A 12,964-nucleotide genomic window follows, 5' to 3' on the forward strand; every position below is an offset into this window, starting at 1 on the left:
AGTCTACTCCTGATCATTTAAAGTCTTTATTTTGTTCTATGCATTAAATTGAATTATCCAATCATTTGAATTCAGCAACATAAATAACACAAAGTAGGAATTTAACAGAAAACCAGATACTTTGAATTAAGCAATTTGGAAGCATGGAATGTGTGGACTGTTGAAGACAGCAATTTGTCAAAAGAAAAGTCTTGCATTTCTACAGCGCCTTTCACAACCTCAGGACATCCCAAAACGCTTTGCAGCCAATGAAGTACATTACTGAAGTGTAGTCACTGTTGTAATGTAGGAAACTCCCACAAACAGCAATGTGATAATGGCCAGATAATCTGTTTTAGTGGTGTTGGTTGAGGAATAAATAAAGGGCAGGACACCGGGGAGAACTCCCCTGCTCTTCTTCGAAATAGTGCCCTGGGATCTTTTATGTCCACCTGAGAGGACAGATGGGGCCTCGTTTTAACCTCCTCCAAAAGACAGCACCTCTGACAGTGCAGCACTCCCTCAGTACTGCCCCTCAGACAGTGCAGAACTCCCTCAATATTGCCCTTCTGACAGTGCAGCGCTCTCTCAGCTCTGACAGTGCAGCGCTCTCTCAGCTCTGACAGTGCAGCACTCCCTCAGTACTGCCCTTCCGACAGTGCAGTGCTCCCTCAGTACTGCCCCTCCGACAGTGCAGCACTCCCCAGTACTGCCCTTCCGACAGTGCAGTGCTCCCTCAGTACTGCCCCTCCGACAGTGCAGCACTCCCCAGTACTGCCCTTCCGACAGTGTGGTGCTCCCTCAGTACTGCCCTTCCGACAGTGCAGTGCTCCCTCAGTACTGCCCCTCCGACAGTGCAGCACTCCCTCAGTACTGCCCCTCTGACAGTGCAGCACTCCCTCAGTACTGCCCCTCCGATAGTGCGGCGCTCCCTCAGTACTGCCCCTCCGACAGTGCAGCACTCCCTCAATACTGCCCCTCCGACAGTGCAGTGCTCCCTCAGTACTGCCCCTCCAACAGTGCAGCACTCCCTCAGTACTGCCCCTCCGACAGTGCAGCATTCCCTCAATACTGCCCCTCCGACAGTGCAGCACTCCCTCAGTACTGCCCCTCTGACAGTGCAGCACTCCCTCAGTACTGCCCCTCCGACAGTGCGGCGCTCCCTCAGTACTGCCCCTCTGACAGTGCAGCACTCCCTCAGTACTGCTCCTCCGACAGTGCAGCACTCCCTCAGTACTGCCCCTCCGACAGTGCAGCGCTCCCTCAGTACTGACCCTCCGACAGTGCAGCACTCCCTCAGTACTGCCCCTCCGACAGTGCAGCACTCCCTCAGTACTGCCCCTCCGACAGTGCGGCGCTCCCTCAGTACTGACCCTCCGACAGTGCAGCGCTCCCTCAGTACTGCCCCTCCGACAGTGCAGCACTCCCTCAGTACTGCCCCTCCGACAGTGCGGCGCTCCCTCAGTACTGCCCCTCCGACAGTGCGGCGTTCCCTCAGTACTGCCCCTCCGAGAGTGCAGCACTCCCTCAGTACTGCCCCTCCGACAGTGCGGCGCTCCCTCAGTACTGACCCTCCGACAGTGCAGCGCTCCCTCAGTACTGCCCCTCCGATAGTGCGGCGCTCCCTCAGTACTGGCACTAGGAGTGTCTGCCTAAATTATGTGCTCAAGTCTCTGGACTGCGACTTGAACCCACAACCTTCTGACTCAGAGGCGAGAGTGCTGCCCACTGAGCCACGGCCGGCTCGTTAAACTGTGTGTGAATTATTGCAGGAGAATACAGGAGTGTGGGCAGGATTTAATGGAGTAACTAATTCATCCTTAGATCGCCATGGCTTCTGGACGATCAGCTGCATCCTTCATGCGGGCTGTGCGAGTCTCTGAGTTTGGAGGGCCAGCAGTCCTCAAGCTACAATTGGATATTCCTGTACCTAAACCAAGCGAAAATCAGGTAAAATGCATCATTCTGCTCAGTACCATCATATTAGAGGGACTTGATGATACATTAGTTTAGAACGGTTCTACTTTCACCTCTCGGAACAAGCTTCAAATTCAGTTTAGAATGATCGGGTTAAATTAGATTTGGGTTTACGAAGCGGTAAATTAACACGCAGCTTTTCCCATTTCTGTTGGTTGAAAGGATCCTAAGTGAATGAAGTTTGGCCAGTGTCAACCCAACTCTTCAAGTACGAAACAAGCCTGTATCTAACCTTGGTTAGACCATACTCAGAGCACTGGGCACAGTTCTAGTCTCCATATTATAAAAAGGATATAGAGGCACTGGAGACTGTGCAAAATAAGATTCACACGGATGATACCAGAACTGAAAGGTTATGACTACCAAGAAAGGCTGAACTGGCTGGGGCTCCTTTCTCTAGACAAGAGAAGGCTGAGGGGTGACCTGACAGAGGTCTTTAAAATTATGAAGGGGTTCGATAGGGTAGACGTAGAGATAATGTTTCCACTTTTGGGGAATTCCAAAACTAGAGGCCATAAATCTAAGATAGTCACCAATAAATCCAATGGGGAATTCAGGGAAACCTCTTTACCCAGAGAGTGGTGAGAATGTGGAACTCACTACCGCAGGGAGTGGTTGAGGTGAATAGTACAGATACATTTAAGGGGAAGCTGGATAAACACATGAGGGAGAAAGGAATAGAAGGATATGCTGATGGGGTGAGATGAAGAGGGGTGGGAGGAGGCTGGTGTGGAGCATAAACACCGGCACGGACCAGTTGGGCTGAATGGCCTGTTTCTGTGAGGTACATTCTCTAATTCAGTTCTAATTTGCATTAACTTGAGAGTCTGTCATTCAGGCTATCCAAATGGGCGGCGAAGAGAAATGAAAATTGCTGGTGCTTTTGAGGTTGGAGGCAGTAGAGAGACAATTTTGCTTTCCATCCAGCCCCTGCTCCACACGAGGTAGGAGTGCTCGACCCTGACAGTGCATGCCAACATTGAAGTGTTTCATTCTCCAGTACTCCCTATGATGGGCATTAAAAAACTCCTTTATCCTTTTAAGTATCAGTGATGCTATCAATGTACAAGAGAGTCATTTGCTTTACAAGGCAATGGTTTTGTGCCGAGATTATAACTTTGTTGAATTATGAGGCACTTGGCTTCATTTTAATGACTAAACCTGCAGGGTACAGACACAATTCCCGGCCACTGTGCAAGAATATATTGGTCTTTGCAAGAATATATTGGTCTTGACTTCAAACTTATGGATTTAGTTAGTCACGGGAAAAGAACTGATTTAGATTACTGTCCTAAATGTTTTTTTCCCCTCTTTTAGGGTGAAACCCCAATTATCCACCATAGTGGAAAGGGGTCCCTGATGGGTAATCAAAATTGGTGTGTAATTGAGAGTGCTCGCAGGCCCGACTCCCAACTAGTGTCATGACCTGATCCTGTCTAACTCAATCAGAGAATCAAGGGATATGGGGAGCAGGCAGGAAAGTGGAGTTGAGGTAGAAGGTCAGCCATGATCTCGTGGAATGGTGGAGCAGACTCGAGGGGCTGTGTGGCCTACTCCTGCTCTTATTTCTTATTTTCTTATCCTACCTGAGCTAAAGGTGCAGTGCAGTGCAGAAGATTTAGTCAAATGGATCCAGTGAGAAGATGGTTGCAAGCGCTTCAGCCTTGTCTTTTGCACTCACGTGCTGGGCTCCACCATCATTGAGGATGGGGATATTCATGGAGCCTCCTCCTCCCCTTAGTTGTTTAATGGTCCACCACCATTCATGGCTGGATGTGGCAGGACTGCAGAGCTTTGATCTGATCCGTTGATTGCGGGATCGCTTAGCCCTGTCTATAGCATGCTGCTTCCGCTTTTTAGCATGCATGTAGTCCTGTGTTGCAGCTTCCCCAGGTTGGCACCTCATTTTTAGGTACGCCTGGTGCTGCTCCTGGCATGCTCTTCTACACTCCTTATTGAACCAGGGTTGGTCCCCTGGCTTGATGGTAATGGTAGAGTGAGGGATATGCCAGGCCATGAGGTTACAGATTGTGGTGGAATACAATTCTGCTGCTGCTGATCCACAGCGCCTCATGGATGCCCAGTTTTGAGCTGCTAGATCTGTTCTGAATCTGTCCCATTTAGCACGGTGGAGGGTGTCCTCAGTGTGAAGACGGGACTTCGTCTCCACAATGACTGTGCGGTGGTCACTACTGTCTACCAATGCTGTCATCGACAGATGCATCTGCGACAGGTAGATTGGTGAGGACGAGGTTGTTGAAGATAATTTTGGAGCAAAGACTTTGCAAAGACTGTCGGGATACTTGACATTAAAACTGGCTAACAGTGGGCCTTGGGCTCGCACGTACGCAGGGATGAGGTAATTGCCAGATGCATCTTGTTATTGAACGTTTGTGGTTATCTTGCAAGGACGGACAGTCTGGAGCTATTGTTTTACTTCTGCTTATCTTGTCTGCGGTCAAAGGTCCCAAAAGGTTTTAGCCCTGTGGCACATCGCTTGCTTAAAATAGCCAACTGCTATAGATGTCACGGGGTATCGCGGTGATTATGTAATCAAATGAATTGTTTTGACTACTGTATAAAGGTAGGATCTTTAAGTGTGCAAAACGAGAAGTCCGGCGGTTGCACGCGGGTGCATAGCAGCTTCTCCCAGAGCTCTGTAATAAAGGTGTACTCTCACAATTCGATTATACCACAGTCGTCTGAGTCTTATTACTCGAAGCTGAAGTTGGGTATACGTCGACCTCGAATATCACTTGGTGCGTTCAGGCTCCAATTCAGCGACAACAAGGTCAAGTAGGTTTTTCCCCTCGTGTTGGTTCTCTCACCACCTGCCGCAGGCCCAATCTGGCAGCTATGTCCGTGAAGACTCAGCCAGCAGTGTTGATGGACGTTGAAGTCCCCCACCCAGAGTACATTCTGTGCCCTTGCTACTCTCAGTGCTTCTTCCAAGTGGTGTTCAACATGGAGGAGTACTGATTCATCAGCTGAGGGAGGGCGGTAGGTGGTAATCAGCAGGAGGTTTCCTTGCCCATGCTTGACCTGATGCCATGAGACTTCATGGGGTGCGAAGTCAATGTTGAGGACTCCCAGGGCCACTCCTTCCTGATTGTATACCACTGTGCCGCTACCCCTGGTGGGTCTGTCCTGCTGGTGAGACATGACATACCCAGGGATGGTGATGGAGGAGTTCGGGACATTAGCTGAAAGGTATGATTCTGTGAGTATGACTATGTCAGGCTTTTGCTTGACTAGTCTGTGGGACAGCTCTTCCAATTTTGGCACAAGTCCCCAGATGTTGGTGAGGAGGACTTTTGCAGGGTCGACTGGGCTGGGTGTGCCACTGTCGTGTCCAAAGCCTGTGCCAAGGCAATGCCAGGTGGTCCATCTGGTTTTATTCTTATTATTTTTTGTAGCATTTTTTTACAACTGAGTGACTTGCTGGGCCATTTCAGAGTCAGGCAGTTAAGAGTCAACCACATTTCTGTGGATCTGGAGTCATAGAAAACATAGAAACATAGAAGATAGGAGCAGGAGTAGGCCATTCGGCCCCTCGAGCCTGCTCCGCCATTCAATGCGATCATGGCTGATCATCCAAATTCAGTACATATCCCTTGATCCCCTTAGCCTTAAGAAATATATCTAACTCCTTCTTGAATATATTTAATGAATTGGCCTCCACTGCCTTCTGTGGTAGAGAATTCCACAGGTTCACCACTCTCTGGGTGAAGAAATTCCTCCTCATTTCAGTCCTAAATGGCTTACCCCTTATCCTTAGACTGTGACCTCTGGTTCTGGACTCCCCCGCCATCGGGAACATCCTTCCTGCATCTAGTCTGTCCAGTCCTGTTAGAATTTTATAAGTTTCAATGAGATCCCCTCTTATTCTTCTAAACTCCAGCGAGTACAAGCCCAATCGACCCAATCTCTCCTCATACGTCATTCCTGCCATCCCAGGTATCAGCCTGGTGAATCTTCGCTGCACTCCCTCCATGGCAAGAACATCCTTCCTCAGATAAGGCGACCAAAACTGCACACAATACTCAAGATGTGGTCTCACCAAGGCCCTGTACAACTGCAGCAAGACATCCTTGTTCCTGTACTCAAACCCTCTCGCTACGAAGGCCAACATGCCATTTGCCTTCTTAACCGCCTGCTGCACCTGCCTGCTTACCTTCAGCGACTGGTGCACAAGGACGCCCAGGTCTCGTTGCACTTCCCCTTCTCCCAATCTATTGCCATTCAGATAATAATCTGCCTTCTTGTTTTTGACACCAAAGTGGATAACCTCGCATTTACTCACGTTATATTGCATCTCACATGCTTCTGCCCAATCACCCAACCTGTCCAAATCATACTGGAGTTTCTCGGCATCCTCCTCACAGCACACACGCCCAACCAGCTTTGTGTCGTCTGCAAACTTGGAGATATTACATCTAGTTCCCTCGTCCAGATCATTAATATACATTGTGAATAGCTGGGGTCCAAGGACCAATCCCTGCGGTACCCCACTAGTCACTGCCTGCCACTCGGAAAAAGACCCGTTTATCCCAACTCTTTGCTTTCTGTCTGCCAACCAGTTCTCTATCCAAGTCAGTACGTTGCCCCCAATCCCATGTGCCTTAACTTTACACGCTAATCTCTTATGCGGGACCTTATCGAAAGCCTTTTGAAAGTCCAAATACACCACATCCACTGGTTCTCCCTTATCTATTTTACCAGATACATCCTCAAAAAAATTCCAGTAGATTAGTCAAGCACGATTTACCTTTTGTGAATCCATGTTGACTTTGTCCCTGTCACTGTTTTCCAAGTGCTCTGCTATTACATCTTTTATAATGGACTCTAGCATTTTCCCCACTACCGATGTCAGGCTTACCGGTCTGTAATTCCCCGTTTTCTCTCTACCACCTTTTTTGAACAGTGGGGTAAACATTAGCTACCCTCCAATACATGGGAACTGTTCCAGAGTCTATCGAATTTTGGAAGATGACCAGCAACATCACAGGCAAGGATGGCAGATTTCCTTCCCTAAAGGACATTAGTGAACCAGATGGGTTTTTAAGACAATTGATAGTTTCATGGTCAGCATTACTGATACTAGCTTTTTATTCCAGATTTATGTAATTAACTGAATTTAAATTCCCCAGCTGCCGTGGTGGGATTTAAATCACCTCTCTGGATTATTGGTCCAGGCCTCTGAATTACTAGCCCAGTAACATAACCACTATGCTACCGTTCCCATGATGAATGTAGTTATAGACGGATCTGGATCTGTTTGGAGAGACCAGTCACCAGTGGTGTCCTGCAGGGATCAGTGTTGGGACTGTTGCTCTTTGCTATTTTTCTTAATAATCTGGATGTAGGTGTTGGGGGCACAATCTGCAAATTTGATGATGATACCTAGATCTTAGAACTGTAGACGACGCTCGTCTGCTTCAGGCAGATCTTAAGGTGTTGGGAGATTGGGCTCATGACTGGAAAATGATGTATAACTTAGGTAAGTGTAGTGTTATGCATGTGGGCAGGGCAAATGCTCAATATTCATACACCCTGCAGGGAAAAGCATTAAAGAAAGTGGAGATAGAAAGTGATTTGGTCATTCTAGTGCATACATCCTTAAAGGTACATGAGCAAAGCCGTGAAGCTATAGCTAGAGCAAATAGGGTGTTGGATTGTATCCATAGGACAACTGAGTATAAGACGAGGCATACTGTTTTGTCCTTGTACAAGACCTTAGTCAGGCCGCACTTGGAAAATTGTGTCCAGGTTTGGTCTCCTCACGTGGTGGGTGATATTGAGGCATTGGAGAGGATGTAGAGGAGGACCACTAGACTAATTCCCCGTTTAAAGCATCTTAGTTATTATCAAGATAGGCTAAAAGAGTTGGGACTCTACACTTTAGAGAGGTGTAGACCTAGAGGTGATCTGACTGAGGTTCATAAGATAATGAAGGGAATAGATTGTGTTCCAGTTGACAGTTTGTTCCAATTAAATAGGTTAGGGAGGACCAGGGGTCACACATTTATACGGCCAGATCTAGGTTAGATGTCAGGAGGTTTGCACCTGGGCAGGGCTGGAACCAATGTCCTAGGGGGGCGTGTTTGCTAGTGCTCTTGGGGGAGGGTTTAAACTAAAATGGAAGGGGGTTGGGAACCTGAGCAGGGAGACAGAGGAAAGGGAAACAAGGATAAAAGCAAAAGATAGGAAGGAGAAAAACAAAAGTGGCAGTCAGAGAAATCAACGGTTTAAATAAAACGTGGCCACAGTAAATAATAATTCTAATAGGTCTAAGAACGTTAAAAAAACAAGCCTGAAGGCTTTGTGTCTTAATGCGAGGAGCATTCGTAATAAGGTGGACGAATTGGCTGCGCAAATAGAGGTAAACGAATATGATTTGGTTGGGATTATGGAAACATGGCTCAAGGATGGCCAAGGCTGGGAACTCAACATCCAGGGGTATTCGATATTCAGGAAAGATAGGCAAAAAGGAAAGGGAGGTGGGGTAGCATTACTGGTTAAAGACGGGATTAACACAATTGTAAGGAAGGATATTAGCTCTGATTTTAACACCGTGGAGAAAACGCTTTCTGAGGCCTTGGAGGGACTAAAATCCTACTATGAAGAAAACCACCTTCGTGCAAACCCATCAAAGACGCAAGTTTGTGCATTCCACCTCAGAAACCGTGAAGCCAAACGCCAGTTGAAAGTAACCTGGTGTGAAGCAACACTGACGCATTGCGAGCACCCTATCTACTTAGGAGTCACCCTTGACCGATGCCTCACCTTCAAGAACCACATCGAGAAGACAAAGGCAAAAGTGAGCGCACGAAACAACATCCTGAATAAGCTCACTAACACAAGATGGGGAGCAAGCCCGAAAACATTGCGAACCAGTGCACTTGCTCTTTGCTATTCCACTGCCGAATACGCCTGCCCTGCATGGGAAAGGTCTACTCATGCCAAGAAGATGGATGCCGTTCTGAATGCAAGCTGCCGATTTATCACAGGTTGCTTAAAACCAACAAACACCAACAGCCTATATATCCTGGCGGGTATCATTCCCCCTGATATAAGAAGAACGGTAGCCAGCAAGAAAGAGCGACTCCGTCAAACATCAGATGAGAGGCACCCTCTGCATTGTCATACACCTACACCCAGCCGCCTAAAGTCAAGGAAGAGCTTCATGAACAGTGTTGTTCCATTACAATCAACCTCATCTGAAGTCCGCATCGCCTTGTGGAAAGACCGGCTCACCAGTCTTGAACAACCGCCAGTGATGGAAATTTTACCTGATGAAAGCCTTCCCCCAGGAGCTAATTGCAACTGGGCAATCTGGAAGTGCCTTAACAGACTTAGGACCGGTGTAGGTTGCGCAAAGGTGTCACTAAGCAAATGGGGATATTCAACCAGCCTGACAACTTGTGAATGTGGAACTGAGGCACAGACTATGCAACATCTCCTGCAATGCCCATCGTTAGAGGAACCCTGCACTGTTGCAGATCTTGCCGAATCCAACAACAAGGCGCAAAAATGTGTCCAGTTCTGGCTGGGCTATGTATAGACTGTCCGTGGACACGATAAGAAGAAGAAGCTCTGATGATGTGGAATCTGTATGGGTAGAATTGAGAAATACCAAGGGGCAGAAAACGTTAGTGGGAGTGGTATATAGACCTCCAAACAGTAAGGCGGAGGTTGGGGATGGCATTAAAAGGGAAATTAAAGAAGCGTGCAATAAGGGCACAGCAGTCATCATGGGTGACTTTAATCTACATATAGATTGGGCTAACCAAATTAGTAACAATACTGTGGAGGAGGAATTCCTGGAGTGTTTATGGGATGGTTTCCTGGACCAATATGTCGAGGAACCAACCAGAGATCAGGCCATCTTAGACTGGGTATTATGTAACGAGAAAGGATTAATTAGCAATCTTGTTGTACGAGGCCCCTTGGGTCGGAGTGATCATAATATGATCGAATTCTTCATTAAGATGGAGAATGAAGTCGTTGACTCAGAGACTAGGGTCCTAAATTTAAATAAAGGAAACTACGATGGTCTGAGGCGCGAGTTGGGTAGGATTGATTGGGGAATGTCACTCAAAGGGTTGACGGTGGATAGGCAATGGCAAACATTCAAAGACCGCATGGATGAACTACAGAATTTGTTCATCCCAGTTTGGCATAAAAATAAAACAAAAAAGGTGACTCAACCGTGGCTAACAAGGGACATTAGGGATAGCATAAGATCCAAGGAGAGGACATATAAATTGGCCAGAAAAAGCAGTAAACCTGAGGATTGGGAGCAGTTTAGGATTCAACAAAGGAGGACAAAGGGATTAATTAAGAAGGGGAAAATAGAATATGAGAGTAAGCTTGCAGGGAACATAAAAACTGACTGTAAAAGCTTTTATAGATATGTGAAGAGAAAAAGATTGGTGAAGTCAAGCGTAGGTCCCTTGCAGTCAGAATCAGGGGAATTTATAATGGGGAACAAAGAAATGGCAGTCCAACTAAATACATATTTTGGCTCTGTCTTCACAAAGGAGGACACAAATAACCTCCCAGAGATGCCGGGGAACATAGAGTCTGATGAAAGGGAGGAACTGAAAGAAATCAGTATTTGCAGGGAAATGGTGTTACTGAAATTGATGGGATTGAAGGCCAAAAAATCCCCAGGGCCTGATAATCTACATCCTAGGGTACTTAAAGAAGTGGCCCTAGAAATAGTAGATGCATTGTTGATCATCTTCCAACATTCGATGGAACCTGGAACAGTACCCATGGATTGGAGAGTAGCTAATGTTACCCCACTATTCAAAAGAGGTGGTAGAGAGAAAACGGGGAATTACATCGGTAGTGGGGAAAATGCTAGAGTCCATTATAAAAGATGTAACAGCAGAGCACTTGGAAAACAGTGACAGGATCGGACAAAGTCAACATGGATTCACAAAAGGTAAATTGTGCTTGACTAATCTACTGGAATTTTTTGAGGATGTAACTGGTAAAATAGATAAGGGAGAACCAGTGGATGTGGTGTATCTGGACTTTCAGAAGGCCATCGATAAGGTCCCGCATAAGAGATTAGCGTGTAAAGTTAAGGCACATGGGATTGGGGGCAAGGTTTTGACTTGGATAGAGAACTGGTTGGCAGACAGAAAGCAAAGAGTTGGAATAAACGGGTCTTTTTCCGAGTGGCAGGCAGTGACTAGTGGGATACCACAGGGATCGGTCCTTGGACCCCAGCTATTCACAATATATATTAATGATCTAGACAAGGGAACTAGATGTAATATCTCCAAATTTGCAGACGACACAAAGCTGGGTGGGCGTGTGTGCTGTGAGGAGGATGTCGAGAAACTCCAGTATGATTTGGACAGGTTGGGTGATTGGGCAGAAGCATGGCAGATGCAATATAACGTGGATAAATGTGAGGTTATCCACTTTGGTGGCAAAAACAAGAAGGCAGATTATTATCTGAATGGCAATAGATTGGGAGAAGGGGAAGTGCAACGAGACCTGGGTGTCCTTGTGCACCAGTCGCTGAAGATAAGCATGCAGGTGCAGCAGGCGGTTAAGAAGGCAAATGGTATGTTTTTTTTATTTTTATTCATTGATGGGATGTGGGCGTCGCTGGCTAGGCCTGCATTTAGTGCCCATCCCTAATTGCCCTTGAGAAGATGGTGGTGAGCCGCCTTCTTGAACCGCTGCAGTCCATATGGTGTAGGTACACCCACAATGCTGTTAGGAAGGGAATTCCAGGATTTTGGCCCAGCGACAGTGAAGGAACGGCGATACAGGTCCAAGTCAGGATGGTGTGTGGCTTGGAGGGGAACTTGTAGGTGGTGATGTTCCCATGCGTCTGCTGCCCTTGTCCTTCTAAGTGGTAGAGGTCGCGGGTTTGGAAGGTGCTGTTGAAGGAGCTTTGGCGAGTTGCTGCAGTGCATCGTGTAGATGGTACACACTGCAGCCACAGTGCGCCGGTGGTGGAGGGAGTGAATGGTGAAGGTGGTGGATGGAGTGCCAATCAAGCGGGCTGCTTTATCCTGAATGGTGTCGAGCTTCTTGAGTGTTGTTGTAGCTGCACTCATCCAGGCAAGTGGAGAGTATTCCATCACACTCCTGACTTGTGCCTTGTAGATGGTGGAAAGGCTTTGGGGAGTCAGGAGGTGAGACCCTCGCTGCAGAATTCCCAGCCTCTGGCCTGCTCTTGTAGCCACAGTATTTATATGGCTGGTCCAGTTCAGTTTCTGATCAATGGTAACCCCCAGGATGTTGATAGTGGGGGATTCAGTAATGGTAATGCCATTGAATGTCAAGGGGATGGTTAGAGTCTCGCTTGTTGGAGATGGTCATTGCCTGGCACTTGTATGGTGCGAATGTTACTTGCCACTTGTCAGTCCAAGTCTGAATGTTGTCCAGGTCTTGCTGCATATGGACACGGACTGCGAGAGGAGTTGGCCTTCGTAGCGAGAGGGTTCGAGTACAGGAGCAAGGATGTCTTGCTGCAGTTGTACAGGGCCTTGGTGAGACCACATCTTGAGTATTGTGTGCAGTTTTGGTTGCCTTACCTGAGGAAGGATGTTCTTGCCATGGAGGGAGTGCAGCGAAGATTCACCAGGCTGATACCTGGGATAGCAGGAATGACGTATGAGGAGAGATTGGGTCGATTGGGCTTGTACTCGCTGGAGTTTAGAAGAATGAGAGGGGATCTCATTGAAACTTATAACATTCTGACAGGAATGGACAGACTAGATGCAGGAAGGATGTTCCCGATGGTCGGGGAGCCAGAACCAGGGGTCACAGTCTAAGAATAAGGGGTAAGCCATTTAGGAGAGAGATGAGGAGGAATTTCTTCACCCAGAGAGTGGTGAACCTGTGGAATTCTCTACCACAGAAGGCAGTTGAGGCCAATTCATTAAATATATTCAAGGAGGAGTTGGATATATTTCTTAAGGCTAAAGGGATCAAGGGATATGGGGAGAAGGCAGGGACAGGGTACTGAATTTGG

General features: G+C 47.4%; 1 protein-coding gene across 3 annotated transcripts in view; it reads left to right on the forward strand.

Moving 5' to 3' along the window:
* cryz (crystallin, zeta (quinone reductase)) overlaps nucleotides 1-12,964 on the forward strand; it is a 39,277-nt gene that overhangs the window by 1,744 nt on the left and 24,569 nt on the right. For all 3 annotated transcript variants that reach the window (XM_085983568.1, XM_085983567.1, XM_085983566.1), the window contains exon 2: nucleotides 1,804-1,929. In XM_085983568.1, coding sequence (XP_085839694.1) covers nucleotides 1,810-1,929 — 120 coding nt within the window. In that variant the 5' untranslated portion in view covers nucleotides 1,804-1,809. The remainder of the gene's footprint in view (nucleotides 1-1,803; nucleotides 1,930-12,964) is intronic.

The sequence above is a fragment of the Somniosus microcephalus genome, chromosome 3, assembly GCF_052327205.1.
Source record: "Somniosus microcephalus isolate GS21.2 chromosome 3, FLI_Smic_1.0, whole genome shotgun sequence".
Classification (NCBI taxonomy): domain Eukaryota; kingdom Metazoa; phylum Chordata; class Chondrichthyes; order Squaliformes; family Somniosidae; genus Somniosus; species Somniosus microcephalus.